Here is a 20462-nt window from a genome sequence, read left to right on the forward strand (position 1 = left end):
CTCAATTATTTTGCTCTTGAGCGAGCAAGCGTTCCAGTTGACCAGGCCCACCCTAGCAGCCATTTTCAATGATGAACATGCCAAGAGTGAAGACCTGGTCGAAGCGGGTTTTGCAGCCGCGCACTCGAGTGGCGAGCTGCGCGAAGATCGGCATCAGTTGCTCCGGAGTGTACAGCGGGGCAGATTCTTCCGGTGGGACTGCTTCGTTCTCCGACTGCCGACGGAACCCAGGAGGAGGGAGCGGGGGGCATTCGCTGGTGGATGGTGCCGACGATGTTGGAGCTTGGAACGATGCAGCTGCCGCTGCCAGTCGCTTGTGCGGCTGTAACGGTGGGAGTATTGGAATCACATGACGGGGAGCCGGGATGGCTGGAAAGCTCACCTCGTTGATTACAGGAGCACGGTTCTTCTTCGGAATGGTCCTGGTGGAAGCTTTCTTCCGGATTTCCAGGAACTCTGCTCACTTTGGGCAGCCCTTTGTGGTGGCCCGATGTTTGTCGCCACAGTTGGCACACTTGGGATCGGCCACCTACATTTTTGACGTGAACTACGTCTAAGGGGAAGACTCGGATACAGGGTGACAAATGAAAATTTCCAAATTCGAGACCGTCACGAAATCATGTAAGATTTTGAACTTTAATAGCGCCTTTATCTTCCGATGGATTTTTGAGATTTATATATCAATCGACTCGGAAATTCTCTACCAATTTGTTAATTATATTGAAACTTTGGGTTATGAACTTAAAAAATAGGGTATCAGATCATTTTGGCAGCACCCTCTTTTAGTGTCCGCAAGAGTCTCGTTTCGGCCGTCGCCGCTCAGTGCGGTTGGCTTTTGGACTCTGCTTTTTGTGCGGTGTTTCGCACAAAAAGTAGAACAATGGAGCCGGACTAGTGACCGCTATCGAAACAAATATAACAAAAATGCGTAATAGTGCATGGTGTATAAAAAGGGATGCAGATAGGGGCATGTTTGTGCAGGCATTGGACGATCAATGCCAATGCCCTTGCTAGTAATGCAATCATCGCAATGTAATTGCCCAAACATGTTTATATTAAAAAACGAATTTGGAAAAATATTGAGCATTTTTTGGCAAACAGAAAACTAATAAAGCCGTTACACATATTTTTTTAAAATTATGGTCTACGCAAGGTCAATGGGAAGGGGGTAATCTTCTTCTTCTTCTTCTACTGAATCGAGCGGCGTGAAAATTTGAATGCAGAGGTTTTTGGGGCCGGGGAAGCTTCTTAAGATGGTCCTCTCCTCTTTGAAACCTGGCTCCTATACAAAAGAAACACCAATTTCATCTAACTCGAGATCAAGAAAATGGAAACAAATCTGGCGTGTGGAGGCTTTGGAAGGGAAGATATGTTTCTGTGGTGGTTTGCAACGCCTCCCCTTTCTGGAAAGGGGGGCTCCCATACAAATGAACCAAAAATTTCTGCATAACTCGAGAACTAATCAGAGAATAAATCAATTTTAGGCGAAATAAAGTTCGTCGGGTCTGCTAGTAAAAAATAAATATTAAAATTGAAAAAAATAAAACTAAAAAAAAACTTCTCGGATTTGTTAAAGAATGTTTTGAAAGCTCTCAAAATTTACCGAAAATTTTTGTTGTTGCCCCTCAAATTGTTATTGCAAAACAAACCGAAGGGTGGGGGGTGGTACACGACAAAAGCTTCTGAACGCATACGTTCTTGAAACGGGCTATATGAGTTACAATAGATCTATCACCTCCTTGCTCCCTGATTCAAAAGTCTTGCAATAATATTAATAAAATGGTTGCACGAATATTTTATTCATAATGACACTCAGTGTTGGTAGAATCATACTCAAATCTGAATCATCGAGGTTTCATGCACGAGCTAACTTGCCTGCGATTCTGTAGGGGGAGCATCGCGCTTGAGTTTCTCGGCCAGAATCGCATCGCTTCGCTCACTCACCAAAAAATGATTTCGTTCTAAAAAGCGTCAAAACGCAATCGAGGCGTATGTTTTGTTTATACATGCAATTATTAGCCATTGTTCTAGACGAAAAACAGTTAATTCAATACATTCAACAATGAAGAACACGTAAATATCATGCAATGATGCAAATTGCGATTCGAATCATGAGCAAATCTCTGGGCCATGATTCTGATGGGATTTGACTCACGCATGGTTTGAATCGCCGATGAGATTTGAGATTTTGAGATTTCAAAAACACTGGTGACACTGCCAGACAGTGGGAGTTAGATTGTAATGTAATAACACACACACCCTCTTTTCCCGTCCGTTGCGTTTACTACTCGCGCGCATAACAACCAAATTAATTGGATTTTGGTACATGATTGACATTTTATGATATTTAGTGATGCACGAAAAACAAGATATGCCTATGATTGGAATATTTCTGAATAATAAATGTTGCAAACGGAAAAGAGGATTTTTTTGTTAAATATATTGGCTGTGCTACAGGGCCGGATTTATGGGGGGGGGGGGGGGGGGGGGGGGGGGTGGCCCCGGGCCACAACAAATCTTATGTACCAAAACCAAGCTTTTTTGTACATTTTGGGGCCCCACATACCGTCGGCCCCGGGGCCCCCTTCCGGCTAAATCCGGCCCTGGCTGTGCATATGCACAGCACATGTTTTGAAATGGACAAATTAATATGAAATTTGCGAAAAAGAACCCACGTGTCTTAGAAGGACTCGAACCCTCAACCTCCTACTGAGGGTTCGAGTCCCTCCAAGACACGTGGATTCTTTTTCGCAAATTTCATATCAATTTGTCCATTTCGAAATATGTGCTGTGCATATGAACAGCCAAGATATTAAACAAAAAAAACCCTGATTCATCCACCTAGCGGTGATGGTGCCTTTCTCGTGCAGTATAAAAATAGTATTTTGGCCATTACTCTTGAGCCCATAGTCCGATCTGGCCAATTTTCAATAGGAAACAATGAGAGAGTATTCTGCGTCGAATGCAACTTGTTCGGTTGAGGATAAGTGCCTGAAAAATGAGTGACATTTTTTTACTAAATTTTTCTATAAAAAGGTAGTATTTTGGCCATAATTTCCGAGCCCATTGTCCGATCTGACCAATTTTCAATAGGAAACAATGGTGGAGTATCCTGCGTCGAATAAAACTTGTTGCGAGTAAATCGGTTAAGGATAAGTGCCTGAAAAATGAGTGACATTTTTTTACACAAATTTTCTATAAAAAAGTGGTATTTTGGCCATAACTCCCGAGCCCATAGTTCGATCTGACCAATTTTCAATAGGAAACAATGGTAGAGTATCCTGCGTCGAATGCAACTTGTTGCGAGTAAATCGGTTGAGGATAAGTACCTGAAAAATGAGTGACATTTTTTTTGGGCGGGTGCGCACAGACACACACACATACACACACACACACACACATACACACAGACATCACCTCAATTCGTCGAGCTGAGTCGATCGGTATATAACACTATGGGTCTCCGGGCCTTCTATAAAAAGTTTGTTTTTGGAGCGATCATATAGCCTTTACCGTATACTTAGTATACGAGAAAGGCAAAAATGGTTTTCGTACGGCCGAGTTGCCGAATAATATAATCCAACAATTTTCATATCTTAAGATACGCTAGTTTTGTTCGAAACCAGTGACATAAGTAATCAAATGAATTTTCTAAAAATATTCATGCATGATGGCACTACAATCCTCAATGAACAAAACTGCCTTACGTAGTTTACGTTGGGCGGTTGTGTCTTGTACATAACCCTTCTGATTTTTTCGCACTCGTCAGTCGGATGGGGTTCGCCACACTTGATGCAGCGCGGCTTCATGCTGCAGTTCCTGGTGCCGTGCCCGAAATTGAAGCAGTTGCGTGACATCGCGGTGCACTGACCGATATCGCTCCCAGTCAACGACGGTGTAATTTATAACGACAACCAGCTTCAGGTCTTTCCAGGTAATGGAGCCGTGCTCCAGATGGATCAGTTAAAGCCTTGTCATGACGAGCGATCTTGTGGACGGCTACTGGCTTCAGTCCACAACTTTCAAGCTCTGCTTGGAGCTCTTCCTCCTTCATGTCGTGGAGTCCTCGCAGCAAAGCCTTTAGCGGCTTCGTGCCGGGGTGGTCATGAGTGTAGTACTCATACTTGTGGACCTCGAGGAACTCTACGACGGATTGATGATGGTTCCTGTTTGCCGGCATCACTTTCACGCCCTCGCTGCAGAGCCGAAAAGTATATTTCAGCCCCTTATTTGCGAATTTTTGGGCGTAGATCCGGCGGATCGCCTTTCACAAACACGGGCGGGCACTTCTCCTTCCGCTCCGGTTGCACCTGCGGCAGCTGCGATTGATGCTTCTTCCTCTTTTTCGGCGAATTGCCGGCGTCATCAAGCGGCAGCGGCGAGAACACGTTGCCCTGCAAAAGCTTAGGGGGGGGGGGCGGTCTTAAACCGGCCCCCAAGAGCAGTGCGCTTAGGCACTTTTCCAGCGACCGAATATCGGTCACCAAGTCTCCCATGACGGGTCCGGGAGAAAATAACGCCAACGCGACGAAGCGAAAACGTAAACAGCGAACGAACGAGAAAAAAAAAAACACTTGGAAAAAATGCGCGAGCAAAAAACACGTCCGTACGTGCTGCTGTCTCGAACTGGAATAGGAACCGCTATCCCCTCTCTGGGACATTTAAAATGAAATGACATTAGTTCCGCCTGTTTGTTGATCGATATGAGGGCAAATATTGTGTAAACGTAACATTTACCAAAGGGGCGTGGCTACAGGATTAACTTGGTTGATTACAAGAAAGCAGCTTTTCTGCGCGCGCCAGCCATTTGAATCGGGATGTCGTAAGAGGCAGTCACAAACAGTAACAAAACCAAATCAGAATCTGGAAAAAAATTTACTTGGCTGCCACTGACGCCATCCATGCGAATAAATATTTGTAGCATCTCCCTCCGACGCGTCACGCGTTTGTGATTCTACTACGGATGGCAACTTTCTGGCGTCGCAAAGCGATTAATTTGTACTTTGAACAAAATTCAACCTTCCCTTGTATAAAATGGCGGTCTTGAAAAGAAACAATTTATTGGTCCTGCAACAAAACCAGATCTAGAGCCATGCACGAAAATTTCACTGGAGTGCCGCTGACGCCGACGATAGCCACTCGATAGTTTGCCGCTAAACCGCTACAGATGCAGAAACCATCGCCATCCATGCTAGGACTGCTACCAACGCCATCGTTCTGTGTGCTTTTCCTTCCCGCTCTCCGTGATCGCACACCGTGGATCATCGTACAAAAATGACGCGCGAGCGCGAATCATGGGCCTTTTTATACCCGGAGAAAATGAAACGGTAGGTCACAAGGCCCGTAACTTACATTATTCTGATGTCCGTGTTGGGAATGCATGAAAGGGATTGGTTGGTTTCGATATTTTTACTGGGTAGGAACGATTGTACGACAATTCCCCGAAAACTAATTCCCCGAATGCAATTTCCCCGAATGCGAATTCCCCGAATAACAATTTCCCGAATGTAACAATTCCCCGAACGAAACATTTCCCCGAAGGCCTCCCTCTTCTATTTGAATATGCGATTGTACGATAATTCCCCGAAAACCAATTCCCCGAATGCAATTTCCCCGAATAACAATTCCCCGAATGTAACATTTCCCTGAATGTAACAATTCCCCGAATGAAACAATTCCCCGAATGTAACATTTCCCCGAATGCTTCTCTTCTGTTTAAGTGCGGCACAAAGCGATTGGAGGATTTCTGATCCGGAGGATGCGAGTTCGCTTCTCGGTTCGGCTTAGGATGCTTCCGAGTGAGAAGCATTTTCGGCTCTTTGAGCCCAGTATGTCCATTGCACTTGCCACACAAGACATTCATGCAACTGGCAGGCACGGGAAAGCTTTCAATAACTGTGGAAATGCTAGTAGAACACTAAGTTGAGAAGAACACTAAGCCCAAGGCGAAGTGAAGACAAATTGCTTTCTTTAAATGTATTAGTATCCTTGGTGAATGATGAATTCATCTGCCCGGCTTGAAGCAAAAGTTAGTGACAATGTCTTCCTCAAATGAACACATTTGCCCGATATAAGGCAAAGAGGATAGATAGTCCCTTCTTTAAATGAACTCGTTTGTCTGAAATAAAGTGAATCAATAAGACAGTGCCTTCTTTAAATGATCCCGTCTACCCGATGTAATGCTAATGGAGGAGATAATGCCTTCTTTGTATAAACACGTCTATCTAGTATAAAGCGTCTCGAGAAAGAACGTCTGTCCATAATAAGGCAAGAAGAGGAGATAATTCGTTCACTATAGGAGCGCGCTTGCCAGATATAATAAAGGATTGACATGGAGCAAATTTATGTTTTACAACTGCTGCTATGCTACACTTATCCAAGAAAAAGACAAGTTTTAGAACAATCTGAAAAAAAAAACTAATGCTATTCTGAGGAAATAAATTCGGCAAAATGTTTTTCGATAAAATATTATACATTCAATACATATTGCTTATATATTTTTGCCTTTCTCGTATACTAAGTATACGTAAAGGCTATATGATCGCTCCAAAAACAAACTTTTTATAGAAGGCCCGGAGACCCATAGTGTTATATACCGATCGACTCAGCTCGACGAATTGAGGTGATGTCTGTGTGTATGTGTGTGTGTGTGTGTGTGTGTGTGTGTGTGTGTGTGTGTGTGTGTGTGTGTGTGTGTGTGTGTGTGTGTGTGTGTGTGTGTGTGTGTGTGTGTGTGTGTGTGTGTGTGTGTGTGTGTGTGTGTGTGTGTGTGTGTGTGTGTGTGTGTGTGTGTGTGTGTGTGTGTGTGTGTGTGTGCGTCTGTGCGCACCCAAAAAAGTCACTCATTTTCAGGTACTTATCCTTAACCGATTTGCTCGCAACAAGTTGCATTCGACGCAGGATACTCTGCCATTGTTTCCTATTGAAAATTGGTCAGATCGGACTATGGGCTCGGAAGTTATGGCCAAAATACCACATTTTTATAGAAAAATTTAGTAAAAAAATGTCACTCATTTTCAGGCACTTATCCTTAACCGATTTACTCGCAACAAGTTGCATTCGACGCAGAATACTCTCCCATTGTTTCCTATTGAAAATTGGCCAGATCGGACTATGGGCTCAAGAGTAATGGCCAAAATACTATTTTTATAATGCACGAGAAAGGCACCATCACCGCTAGGTGGATTAATCAGGGTTTTTCCTTATTCTGGCCAAATTAGCACCAAAATAAGAGAGCACACGAATCCTTATTATCATTCTCAATTCATTCATATTTGCATTATTTCGAGCTAACGCCTATTTCTGAAGATAACATTTACCATTGCCTTATTTCGTGGAAATGATTTCTTTTAAAGAATGGATTACATCCATATTATCTTATTTCGGGCAGATACGTGTTATTAAAGATAGAATAATAACAATAATAATCTGCGGAAACACTCCCTAAAGAAGCGACGCATTCACCATTGCATTAGTCCGAGCAAATGTATTATTTTTAAAAAAGGAATCAGAAATCAAGGAAGGTGTGATCCTTGATTTCAATCTAGGATAAATATCACGGAAGCGAGGAATACTACTCCTGGCCACGCCCATCTTTCCCAAAGGATATTGCACTGCACCCAACCAGGGGATGGCGGATTTTAATACAGTTCTGCATAAGAATCTTACAGAAACTGTATAATAATTGGGCATATACAATTCTGTAAGCTTTTTATACAAATATTGTATTAAAATAATACAGATTTGTATTATTTTAATACAATATTTGTATAAAAAGCTTACAGAATTGTATATGCCCAGATTTTATACAATAATTGTCAGATTTGTTTTTTGGGTGTGGTAATGTCCAATAAGACACACTTGAACGTATCTTTAAACGCTGTCTTTTTTCGATTGCGAAGGTGTGTTTGTAAGAGGTACTATGGTTTCGGGGAATTGTTCCACTCGGGGAATTCTTACATTCGGGGAAATTATATTCGGGGAAATTGCATTCGGGGAATTGGTTTTCAGGGATTTGTCGTACAATCGAATATGCTGAATATGAAATGTGAGAAAAGACGTAGGTTGGCCAATCCGGAGATTGCGAGTTCGATTTTCGTCTCGGCCTAGGACACTTTCGGGTGGGAAACATACTTGGATCCTTGGGCATTGTGTAGTCATCGTACTCGTCACACAAGACACATACGCATGCAACTGTTGGGCATAACCGTGGTAATGCTAAAAGGACCCCAAGTTGAAAAGTAGGTCAAGTTCGAGATGGAAAGTAGAATAATTGAAGAAGAAGAAAACTAAGCCGTGAAAAAAGGCAATGCTTTCTGGCCGATACATGGCGAAGTAAGGAGATAATGCCTTCTTCCGGTACAAAGCGAGGTTTGGAAATAATGCCTTCTTCAAATGAATACATTTGCCCTATGGAAGACAAAGAAGGTAGATAGTCCCTTCCTTAAATGAACTCGTTTGCCCGGAATAATGCAAACGGAGGAGATAATGCCTTCTTTAAATGATTTTGTCTACCCAGTATGAGACGAAAGGAAATTATTAACAAAAAAGTCTATCCGTTATAATGCAAGGAGAGGAGATAATCAATTATATGCCTCAAAACTGCCCCTATTCTTCAGTACATTTATATGAGGAATGCTAATTTGCTAATGGAACATTCTGCAAAATGGTATTTCACCAAAAGTCATTCTGAAAGAGTATAATCCATCAAATGTCATACCACCAAATGTTATTCCGCGCATTAGCAAAATGTTTTTCGGAGAATTGCAAAAAAATCGATACTCATTGCTTAACCTTCCGTGACTCGCTCCAATGTAAAAAGTACAACACCTTTGAAAACAAGCACGCTTGTTGTTTACAAGAGCAGCGAGACTCCGTAAGTGATCCAGGACAATGAGAGTGCCGGAAGGTTGAGAAGGGATCTCATATATATTTTCCTTATTCTGGTCAAATTCGCCTACATCAAAATAAAAGATCACATTCATCCTTATTGCGGAAAAACACGTCCTCCCCAAAAGAGAAACTCATTTGCTTTTGCCTCATTTCGAGCTATCGTCCGCTTCTGAAAAAAAAAGACTTCATCTACCATTTCCTTACTTCGTGAAAATGCCTTTTTTCAAAGAATGGACCACATCCCCCATTTCCTTATTCCGGGAAGATATTCTATTAAAAAAATCACTGTTTCATTATTCCGGGAAACAACCCTCTTTTAAAGGAGGAACACATTTACTATTGCATTATTCCTGGAGATGCATTCTATTTAAAGAAGGAATCACATTCACCATTGCCTCATTCAGGACAAACGCATTATTTTTGTTCAAAAGGATTTACATCAACCCTTACTTTATAGTTCTTTAGAAGTGATATGCAGGACAGGATTTAGATTTCAAAGATAGAAATTCACCCAAACACTATCTGCCAGAATAACTATTTTACTTTTTCTTTTTCAAAGATGCAGCCGTTTTCGGCTTTTTACTTTTTCAAAAGATGCAGCCGTTTTTCGACTATGTTAGAAAAAAAAACTACTTTGGAAACACTGTACTCTGATATCTTTTTCATTTACCAACACATTATGGGGGATCAAGACTCTTCAATACTATCAAAGGATATTCAGGTAATAATCTCCAAGAAGACACTCTATAACGTTTCTTTGACTGCTGATCTGTTCAGACACATACAATCGATCGCACCGTTGTTTTTGCAGGAGATACTTTCTTTTCGGGGAACTGTTCCACTCGGGGAAATGTTACATTCGGGGAATTTCTCAGGAAGTTCCTTCAGGAATTCCTCCGGAAGTTCCTCCAGGAATTCCTCCGTTTGCTTTGATTGAAATTTTGGCTCTACGTTGCTGTTCATATCAAGCTTACTTTGATTCTTTCAAATCAATTAGATATTGCCTTTTTGATAATTAACAACAAGTGCAATCTCACTGCCACTCAGGAATTTTTCTCAGAGCCACACCCGCACTTGACAATTTGGTCATCATCAAAAACGCCGTTTAGCTGAATAGATTATTTGGTAGAAAATGCCGTTTGGCTGAAATGTTTGTTTTGCAAAAGAGGCATTTTAGAGCCAAATAACTCTTTCTGCCGAACGACCATTTCTACAAAACGGCATTTTCTGCCAAATGATCTGGTCGGTCAAATGACTTTTTTGCCTAAACGACCATTTCATCCAAATGACATTTTTGTCTAAACGACCATTTCGTCCAAATGAAATTTTGAGTAAACTATTAATAAATTATTAAAGCAGACAAGTTCTTCGGTCAAATGACCGATTTGGCCGAATGAGCCACTCGGTTGTTTGTCGCTTTCCGCCAAATGTTATTGTCGGACAAACCATTTTCGACCTAATACCGTTTCGGTCAAACGTTTAATTCAGCCTAATGAAATTTGGCTAGATGACTTTTGCCCTAACCTGTTATTGTTGACATTCGGCCAAACGACAGGTAGGGCCATTTGGCCGATAGACACAAGACCGTCATTCGGCCGAACAAACCATTAGACCAAGACCCATCTGGTCGACAATTTTATTTAGCTGAAATGGACATACGCCGAAAATGTTGTGCGGCCGACTGTAAATTTGGCCGCAAAAGTCGTTTGGCCGAAATAACCGTTTGTCGGCCAAATGAAAATGTTATTTGGCCAAACGGGTGGATATTTTTGACCTTATTCTTCTTCTTCGTATTGGCATTACATCCCCACACTGGGACAGAGCCGCCTCGCAGCTTAGTCTTCATTAAGCACTTCCACAGTTATTAACTGCGAGGTTTCTAGGCCAGGTTACCATTTTTGCATTCGTATATCATGAGGCTAGCACAATCCGAAAATTGCCTAGACCGGCACCGGGAATCGAACCCAGGCACTCTCAGCATGGTCTTGCTTTGTAGCCGCGCGCCTAAATAGTAAGATAACCTTGTTTATAGTTGATAATCAATTTTAATGATCACCTCTTGCTTACACGAACATGTCCAGCATTTATAGCACTTTTTCATAAACACCACTTTTTTTGCTCCGACCACGGTCATTACTCTGGTTCTATTGTTGTACTTTTTGTGCGAATCACCGCACAAAAGTAGGGGCCGTACACATATTACGTAAGCACTTATGGGGGGAGGGGGGGTCTGTTAATATCTTACGCGTCATATAAATAAAACCCAGATTAATCCACCTAGCGGCGATGATGCCTTTCTCGTGCATCGTAAAATGTACTGAAAAAAACACATAGGAAAGGTCAAAAAAGCACTTTAGGGGGATAGATCGCATATTTTCTATCATTTTGCATATTTTTGCATTAATTACTATGCATTTCCACCATTTTTGAAAAAAATTTTTTTTTCGATTTTGAAATTTTTTTTTCCAAGGGGGGACTTTTGGGAAAAAACAATGATTTTTCAATAATTCCGAAATGCAATGTCCGATCAAACCAATTTTCAATAGCAAACAATGGGACCGCATTCCCCGTCGAATGCAACTTGTTGCGAGTAAATCGGGTAATGCAAAGTTCCAAAAAGTGTGTCTACAAATTTTGTACACATTCACACATACACACACACACACATACATACATACACACAAACAGACATCACCTCAATTCGTCGAGCTGAGTCGATTGGTATATAACACTATGGGTCTCCGAGCCTTCTATCAAAAGTTTGGTTTTGGAGTGAAATTATAGCCTTTACGTATACTTAGTATACGAGAAAGGCAAAAAATCTTTTGTATGGCAAAAATCTTACAAGGAAGGAGGGGGGGTCGAAAAACCCAGAAAAAATGCTTACGTAATAAGTGTACGGCCCCGTAGAGCGCAAGAACCAACGGCACCAAACGGCGGTCGTAACGAAAATCTGAAATTTTACTGGGTTGGTAAAGATTTGGATTTTCAATGTTGTTACGTTGATAGCCAATAGTTCCAATGAGCTTAAAAAATTGCTGGAGAGTTTCCGATTCGATTGATAATAAAATCTCGAAAATCCATTGAAAGATAACGGAGCTATTAACGTTTGAAATCTTACATGATTTCGTGACGGTCTCGAATTTGGAAATTTTCATTTGTCACCCTGTATCCGAGTATTTCCCTTAGACGTAGTTTACGTCAAAAACTGCAGTTGGTTTTTTTTATTTTCGTCTGAAATCGAAATGAAAAGACTTCCGTGGGTCAAACAATTTGTACTGAATTCGAAATTTGGTTTCTATCCATTGTAGTAGTTGAAAGCTTCGTATTCCTATGCAGGTCTTTTTCAGGATTAAAGGTTATATGTGGGTTTTATACAGGACTTTACGAAGCTTGGTAGCTTTTAAAAGTCTTGATCAAAACCAACATATAACTAAACTGTTGGCTTTATGTCAGTTCCAATTTTTAGCTCTGAGGAGGAACACAGGAGCGTTATAAAACCCAAAGAGCTGTGGTTTTAAATTGGAATTCAAAACGTAGTTTTCAAGTACTCTTGCGGATCTGATTAAATGACAACTGTATAAAACCAATGCAAAACTTAAGGCATTTCTACATGCCGTAATAAAACCTTTACAAAACTAGCATAAATCTTCGAAGCATTGCGATTGTTACTTGGGGTGTGACCCACATCGGAAGGCTTTTCGAACCCCCGTGACGTCGAACCCTTGAAGTCAGCTTCACCGAGTGTCTCTCGGCCAGCTGAACATACCGTCCAAAGCCTCCGGACGCTAGTTACCCCGCACGTTAGACCCAGCCGCAACCCATGAGGTCTTTCCCAACTTTGCCCCAGACGATTCGTGGTAAACGACGCAGTTTTAGCCGGCCGGCTCCACACAGATACACCAAACTATTCTGTAAGTTACACCTACACTTGAATTACAACCAAATGTTGATTGTAAGTAGTGTACTTCGCCATTATTACCTTGATTAGCCCCTCGAAAGTAGCCAACTCTGGGAATTGAGAGTTCAAGCTCATATTAGCCGGTGCCTTTAAGGCACGTCCTTAAAAAGTAACAAAATTCTTTAGGGACGTTCCGAAGAATTTATTTAATGGAATAATTACCAAAGAAGTTTTTTTTTTTTTTCTTTATTAAAGAGGCTTGCAGCCCTAGGCTGGCTCACCTCTGAAACCAAAGAAGTTTCAAAAGGAGGAATTTGCAAAGGAGCTCTCAAAAACATTTCCAAATACCTTTGATTTCAAAAACCCAGATGAATCCACCTAGCGGCGATGATGCCTTTCTCGTGCATAGTAAAATGTTCTGAAAAAATCACATAAGAAAGGTCAAAGAAGCACTTTAGGGGAATAGATCGCATATTTTCTATCATGTTGCATGTTTTCGCATTAATTACTATGCATTGCCACCAATCTTGAAAAAAATTTTTTTTTTCGATTTTGAACTTTTTTTTCCAAAAAACTGGGAAAAAACAATGATTTTTCAATAATTCCGAAATTCAATGTCCAATCGGGTCAATTTTCAATAGCAAACAATGGGACCGCATTCCCCGTCCAATGCAACTCGTTGCGAGTAAATCAAGTAATGCTAAGTTCCAAAAAGTGTGTCTACAAAATTTGTACACATACACACATACACACACACATACATACATACACACATACAGACATCACCTCAATTCGTCGAGCTGAGTTGATCGGTATATAACACTATGGGTCGCCGAGCCTTCTATCAAAAGTTTTGTTTTGGAGTGATCATATAGCCTTTACGTATACTTAGTATACGATAAAGGCAAAAAACAAGTGTTCTTATAATTTCTGGAACAGTCTATATTATGACTGTTTTACACTTTTCTGACCCCTCAGTGTTTTACGTACTGTGCAATGGATTGCTTTTCTGCTATTTGGAGGTTTGACCTGACCTTGAAGAAAGTGCTGAAGGGTGCAGAGTGCAATGATTATCGACTGGCTATTTTTATTTCAGCTTTAGGAAAATAATCGATATGCTTCAAGATTAGGATACAGCCAAATGGTTTTTTTTTTCTTTTCATCGCAATCCTTCTATCAATAGAGGTAAAAATGTGCACTGGCGCACGAAGAGTATTTTTTGGCATCTCGCCTTCGCCGAAATTTTGCATCCGCTTCTCCGCCGCTGAATAATAATTTTTATTGTGGTAGTCTTCATTACTTATTTCAACTCCATATGAGAATTATTAATTTAAGCAGAATTAAACTTTTGTAAAAATTATATCTCCTGCACATGTTAAAAATATTTCCTTCTCTTTCTCAATATTTCCATGAGTCTATGATCTCTTCGATATCGATTAATGGAGAGTAAATAGAATTTTTCTAATTGCTTTATTTAGGAAGCCACCCAGTTGTTTCGCTGCATTATTTGAAACAAGGGCATTTTCGGTCCTTTATTTTGAATCGCTTTGCCTCTCACAAAAAATGACGCAAATTCACAACTGGAAACCACATCATTTTGAATCCCTTTCCTCTTCCAAATATACATACAGAAAATATGGGTACATTTGGCCGCAAGGGTCGTTTGGCCAAATTCCATATGATTTTAGTGTTAATGCCGAAATGTGAATTGAAAGTGAGAGGTGAGAAGTGAGAAATAATAAATGAGAAGTGATAAGTGTGAAATGGGAACATAACACAACTCCACATCACATAGAAAACTTTTGTCAGTCGTACGATTCATAATAAAGAATTAACAGCAGCGCTGCGATCGGAAGTCAAATTTAAAGTTTTGTGCCATGACAAATGTTTTGAAAAAAAAATTCCTCCTTGGTATGCTCACTCGTTCTATGCGCGCGTGAATAAAAACGCCATCAAAAATAAGTTTTGGACAACTACAATAAAATTAGGGTGCCCATAACCGATTTTTGCAGCTTTTTTGGAATGTGAAGAAAAAAAATGTCACTAAAAAAATGTTTATGGCAATCGTCATTGATCTTGAGGATAATTTAACTGTTATAAATACGCATTGAAACGCACTATTTCAATTAAATCACTTCGATTTATGATACGTTGAAAAAGTTTAATAAAACTTTCGTGTTGTTTTTCGTGTAAAAAAAATGTTCTGAGTTCAAAGTAGAGATGTCTATTTGGTTTGATGTTGACAGTTGTCAGAATGACAGAATATGTCACCTGTGAAAAGATATGTAGGGATGCCCATAACTGAACGGTGCCTAAAACCTAACCTCTTCCCCTAGCATTGGTGACCTCCCCGTCAATAAAAATCAATTAAAAACGCAGCAGGTCACAATTGAGTTGTCACATCCTTTCCTAGGTTTTGCAAAATCCGGGCTTTAATATTGCTATGTGCCTATGATCACATATGTGTAGCAATCGACAAAAGTAGACATGGGAGAAATGGAACGATGAAGTTTGTGAAATGTAGAGGTAGTATGCAAATCTCAATGATTTTCTGAAAATTCCCAAAAAATGCACAAACACTTTATCCAGTTGGAATCTTTGGTAGAAACATTTCATTAGTATTTGAGTGCAAACTAATTGCGAAAATTTTTGTACACAGCACATCAATGTTTGTACACAGTGTACCAGCAATAACATTTCCATTGTTACGGTAATGTGGTCACTTTGTTTGATTTTACAAAACAACTTGGTAGTTTTTTCTAGATTTTTCGAACGAACTTTCTTATTTTACCAGGTAAGCTGATATAACTAGCAATTTGAAGATGATTCATGACCTAATCGACATATATACAGATGTTTCAAATATGCGATCGTGGGCTGAATAGAACATTTGGCCGAATAGGTTATTTGGTTGAATAGGAAGTTTGAAAAGAGGGAAATGAGGTGTGAAAAAGGAGACGACTCACTTCTCGCTGTACAAAGAGAGAAGCGCGAATTACGTAATGAAATGTCTCACTACGCACTTCGCGCTAGTAACTATTTTCAGTGAGCAGTAAGAAATTAGGAGTGAGAAGTGAGACGTCTCACGTCTCACTCTTTATTTCTCACTTCTCACAGTTAAAAGTGAGTCGTGCGAAGTGAGAAGTTAGTAGTGAGAAGTGAGCGGTGATAAGTGAGCCAAATGACGTATTCGGCCAAATGTCCTTTTCGGCCAAATTCGATCTATTCGATCAAATGACCTATTCGACCTGATGACCCGTTCGGCCAAATGCTTTCGTCCAGATGGACTTCGGACTAATGGTTTGTTCGGCCTAGTGGCATTCGGCCGAATGGGTTTCGTCCAAACGACCCTTCTCCACCAGGAAAATTAAAAGTCGTGAACCATTCAAAGAATTTTTCATAGAAATCCTTAATTAAAGTGAAGTTATTAATAAATAGATAAACCTGTCATGTTTTGATGAACATTAGAATCGTAACGAATAGCTTTAAAAACAACAATAATAATCATCGCTACGCCAGCTGCATTGGAAAACTTTCTCTATCAAACAACAAAGCTTCACAGCTACTAAAATAGAATTTACAAAGCAAACTTCCTCTACCCGTCGGAAGAGCTTACAACTTTCCACTACACTAGTCAAACATCTCCGGTAAACTTTCAGACTCAAAACCAGTTCTGGTCATCACAGATCTACAACTCACGTTAACATTGAGTTCGTTTGCAATTTCCTATTACCCGCGTCAGACACGGACTATATGCTTCGTCGACAGCAACTCTCTGACATCGCCATCATTATATTCGGGGCGTGCAACAGCCGCCACCCTCAAAGTGTGTTTTCCGGATATTGGGGAGGATATTACAAAAAGGACATCTACCAAGGAGTGTAATTGTCGCTGACAAACGCAAGAAAACAATCAACGAAAGAGAATAGCGATAATGTCTGTGTCCCTATCCGCAGAGGATAAAGACAACGTTACGCTCAAATTTATCTGCTCAAATTCAAACTGCGATTGTTTTTATAGTTAAAAGACGAAACTAAGATCATATCAATAGATGGCTGTGTTTTTGTCCAAATGTTGACAACCAATAGTTTGTTTTGTCGAAAAATACTTCAAAACCGATGATTTTTTGAAGCCAGTTGTGCTACCCTGACATTTGTAAGAGAGGACCACGTTGTTGTCATTGGCTATTAGTTTAATTTTACATTCGCTGATATTAGTGCCTTGGTAGTACTAATGTCCATTTACCAAAGTGTGTAAATTTTGGTGGTTCGTTCAGAGCGATTCTCCCCTACACGGTGGGGAATGCTGTGGTACGTTCCACGGAAACTTTCTGCGTTTGTTTATCGAGTTGCTTCGAAAGTTGTCCCGTGCATTCGCCATTTCACTGCAACTTAGGAACAAGATCATATTTACACATTATCTTCCGAGTTGCCTCGTTCTGTAAGGGCTGGAAATCAAGCAGCGTAAGATGGTTCCTCGTCCAAAGCTATCAGTTGGCGAGGTGTACATACTTTGGTAAGCGTTTTATAATGAAATTCCTCACGGTTCGATACAAATATGGACGAACATTTTTCAATTCGTCAAATTAGACAATGATACGGAGCAAAAAGTTAAAAAAGTATCACGTTAATCATTGAAGATAAACAATGAACATTCATGTTCATGTCGATTGCAATTTCGATTCCAATTCAATCTGATAAAATATTTGTAGTAATGACCTAGATATCCGAATGAAAAATAACTCTAATTCACAAAAACATTCCTATTTTTTTTTATTTTACAAAACTAGCGTGGTTTCATCGTACAGATCTATCCAAGTTCCACCTTATTATTCAAGAACAAATTTTCAAAACGACCTAGCATTGAGGTCATTAATTATTAGACTCATTTTCAGTATGAAACAAAGATACAGGTTTTTATTCCCTAGTTACGAGCAAATTAGGAGTAATACACAAAACACTAATGTTTTGCGTACACATGTACAGATATACAAACGATTCGTATATAACTCCATGGGCCTCCAAAAACATTTGAGCATTCAGTACAGCAGATAGGAACATCATTATAACTATTTTGTGGTGAGAAACTTGATATTCCACTATTTGACTGTATTTAATTTAGTGACAGCGCATATTGCGACAGTTTATGAGTGGGTACGAATTTGGGCAACTTACTGGCGTTCTTCCCACAGCTCGACCTAATACCTTAATCTACAAAAGAAGCATCACTGTCGTAAGAAACTTCAGGATCTTCACTCCATTAACGGCTTAGCATGTTCCCGTTCGTTCGCTAAATAAAGCGAAAATCCCTTTCTCCTGGAAGGTAGAGTCGCCTGCCTGCCTGTGCTAACGAGAAGTTATGCCGGTTCATGCGGCAACCAACACCACACATTCGGAAAGGTACTCACCTGAACGTTCTTGAATTTATGCGAACAGATGATACCGTTGAATAGGCATTTGATGTGATTCCAGCATCGGGTGGTGTCGCAAACACCCTCCACCCCAGGTCCAGTGCCACAGTTGTGGCTGCCATTGTTCAATGGTTCAAGCTCGTCTGGCGCTGAAAAAAAGGGATAGAAATGAAACAAACGAAAAGTTCAATAAAAGGAAATCTTTTCGAGTGAAATGCGTTTTATATATCTTTTCCGTACCATTCTCGTTTATATTATCACACCTTAGAATTAAAATGAAACCACATTGGGGATAATACCAATTGTTGGCAGCGTAAGCCCTTCGCCAAGTTGAAAGTTAAAATAATGAATCCTAGAAACAAGCTCGTGCAAGCCAACTTCCCTGAATACCTACGAAACTTATTAGTTATTATCTAACAGGGCAATTTTTCTATGTACGAGTTACAGAATTCTTATCAGCACCACAAAACGTCACCGCTGGAGTGCCTTCGGGAAGACAATCCATCATTCCACGACTGCATATATATATATATAGGGTATCTGTTCCATTATTAATAACATGCTCCTATATCAATAACATTTGCAAAACAGGCAATTTAGGCTCAATTTGTGTCGTGTTTTGTTGTTATCCGACGTGCTCACTGTTGAAAAAAATCACAAAAATGAGAAATAAAACAATTTGCGCACCAATTCTTTGTTTTCGAATGGTATTGATTTGGGTACATGGTATGAATTCAAGGAGCAGTTCCCCTATATATATCAAATTTGCTCAAAATTTACAAGAATCAGCCAATTATTCCAAGGTCTGAATGAGTGCTTTAGTAAATTCGCATCATTAAGTAACTCGGAGCCAGATTCGACCATCACAAGGTTGCACCCCATTACCGACGAGTTGACGTCTAAATAATGTTTAATTAAAATGCTTCAAGTCAGAAGGTTCTTTTTTTGTGAGCAGCTAAACATTGCACCGTCTGGGAGGTCACAAGGCTATTTCCATGTTGAACGATGAAACGGAATATTTCATCACAGAGTTTGTGAGGCCCTCCTCGGCTATGATCGTTGCCAAGGTAGGAATTATGTAGTGAAGAGGAACATAGGAGCTATAAGATAAAGTGCCGAACAGCTCCCCTGTATCTTGATTTCATACATAAACATGAAAAAAAGTTTTAATTTTTTTTCAATTTATTTTGTTCGTTCTTACAATAATGGGATACATGATACAAGTAATGCAAATTGTCATATGAATTATCAACCTAGTATGATTTGCACAAATAAACCTGCCACAATTGTGACAAGCCACAGAAATTTTTCTGACTCTAATCCGAGGACAAAATGAACAACGCTTCATTTCTTTTTGGAGCATCACTTCTCCTGTGTGACCCTAAATGGCCGGAACGTAGTTATGACAGCGACTCTCCGTGGACGCGTGTGTACGCCGTGGAGGTCTGACTAGAAGAGAGAAAAGTCATAGCTTCTATTAACACACGCTGGCATTTTTCTCAAACCCCACATTTCCTTTCCTTTCCACGCAAAAAAAAAATCTTCTAACATAGGATGCAATGCTTGTTTTTCTCCTGGATTATTTAAATGACACGAAGGTGAACATCGGTTGCAATTGAGCAACCGGTTAACTCCATTGGCACACCAAAATAGATTTGACTCAACATCATGGTTTTAATACTTTCGTTGGAAGATTAGAGAACAACAAATTTATGAAGCCAATGCCCTTCTTTTGTTTGTCAAATACTATGACAATTTCTTCCGAAAAACATTCCAAATCTTACCTAAATGCAATCCAAAACTAAGAGGTGTTGAACTTCATTACTAATAAGATTTAAGAACAACCTAATAAATATAAGAAAATCCATGCTAATCCAAATTCAATCCGAATCAAATCCAATGCAAATTCAATCAAAATCTAATTCAAATCCAATCTAAATCGAATCCAATCTCAATCCAATCCAAACTCAATCCAAATCCAATCCAAATCCAGTTCAAATCCAAATCCAAACCAAATCCAAATCAAATCTAAATCCAATCCAAATCCAATCCAAATCCAATCCAAATCCAATCCAAATCCAATCCAAATCCAATCCAAATCCAATCCAAATCCAATCCAAATCCAATCCAAATCAAATCCAAATCCAATCCAAATCCAATCCAAATCCAATCCAAATCCAATCCAAATCCAATCCAAATCAATCCAAACCAAACCAAACCAATCCAAACCAATCCAATCCAAACCAATCCAAACCAACC

At 40.0% G+C, this 20462-nt stretch overlaps 1 protein-coding gene across 1 annotated transcript in view; it reads right to left on the minus strand.

The window, feature by feature from the left end:
* Positions 1-20462, minus strand: part of LOC134224604 (adenylate cyclase type 6) — an 804830-nt gene that overhangs the window by 256993 nt on the left and 527375 nt on the right. The window contains exon 6 of the mRNA XM_062704018.1: positions 18201-18352. Coding sequence (XP_062560002.1) covers positions 18201-18352 — 152 coding nt within the window. The remainder of the gene's footprint in view (positions 1-18200; positions 18353-20462) is intronic.

Source organism: Armigeres subalbatus, chromosome 3, assembly GCF_024139115.2.
Source record: "Armigeres subalbatus isolate Guangzhou_Male chromosome 3, GZ_Asu_2, whole genome shotgun sequence".
In the NCBI taxonomy this organism is placed as follows: Eukaryota; Metazoa; Arthropoda; class Insecta; order Diptera; family Culicidae; genus Armigeres; species Armigeres subalbatus.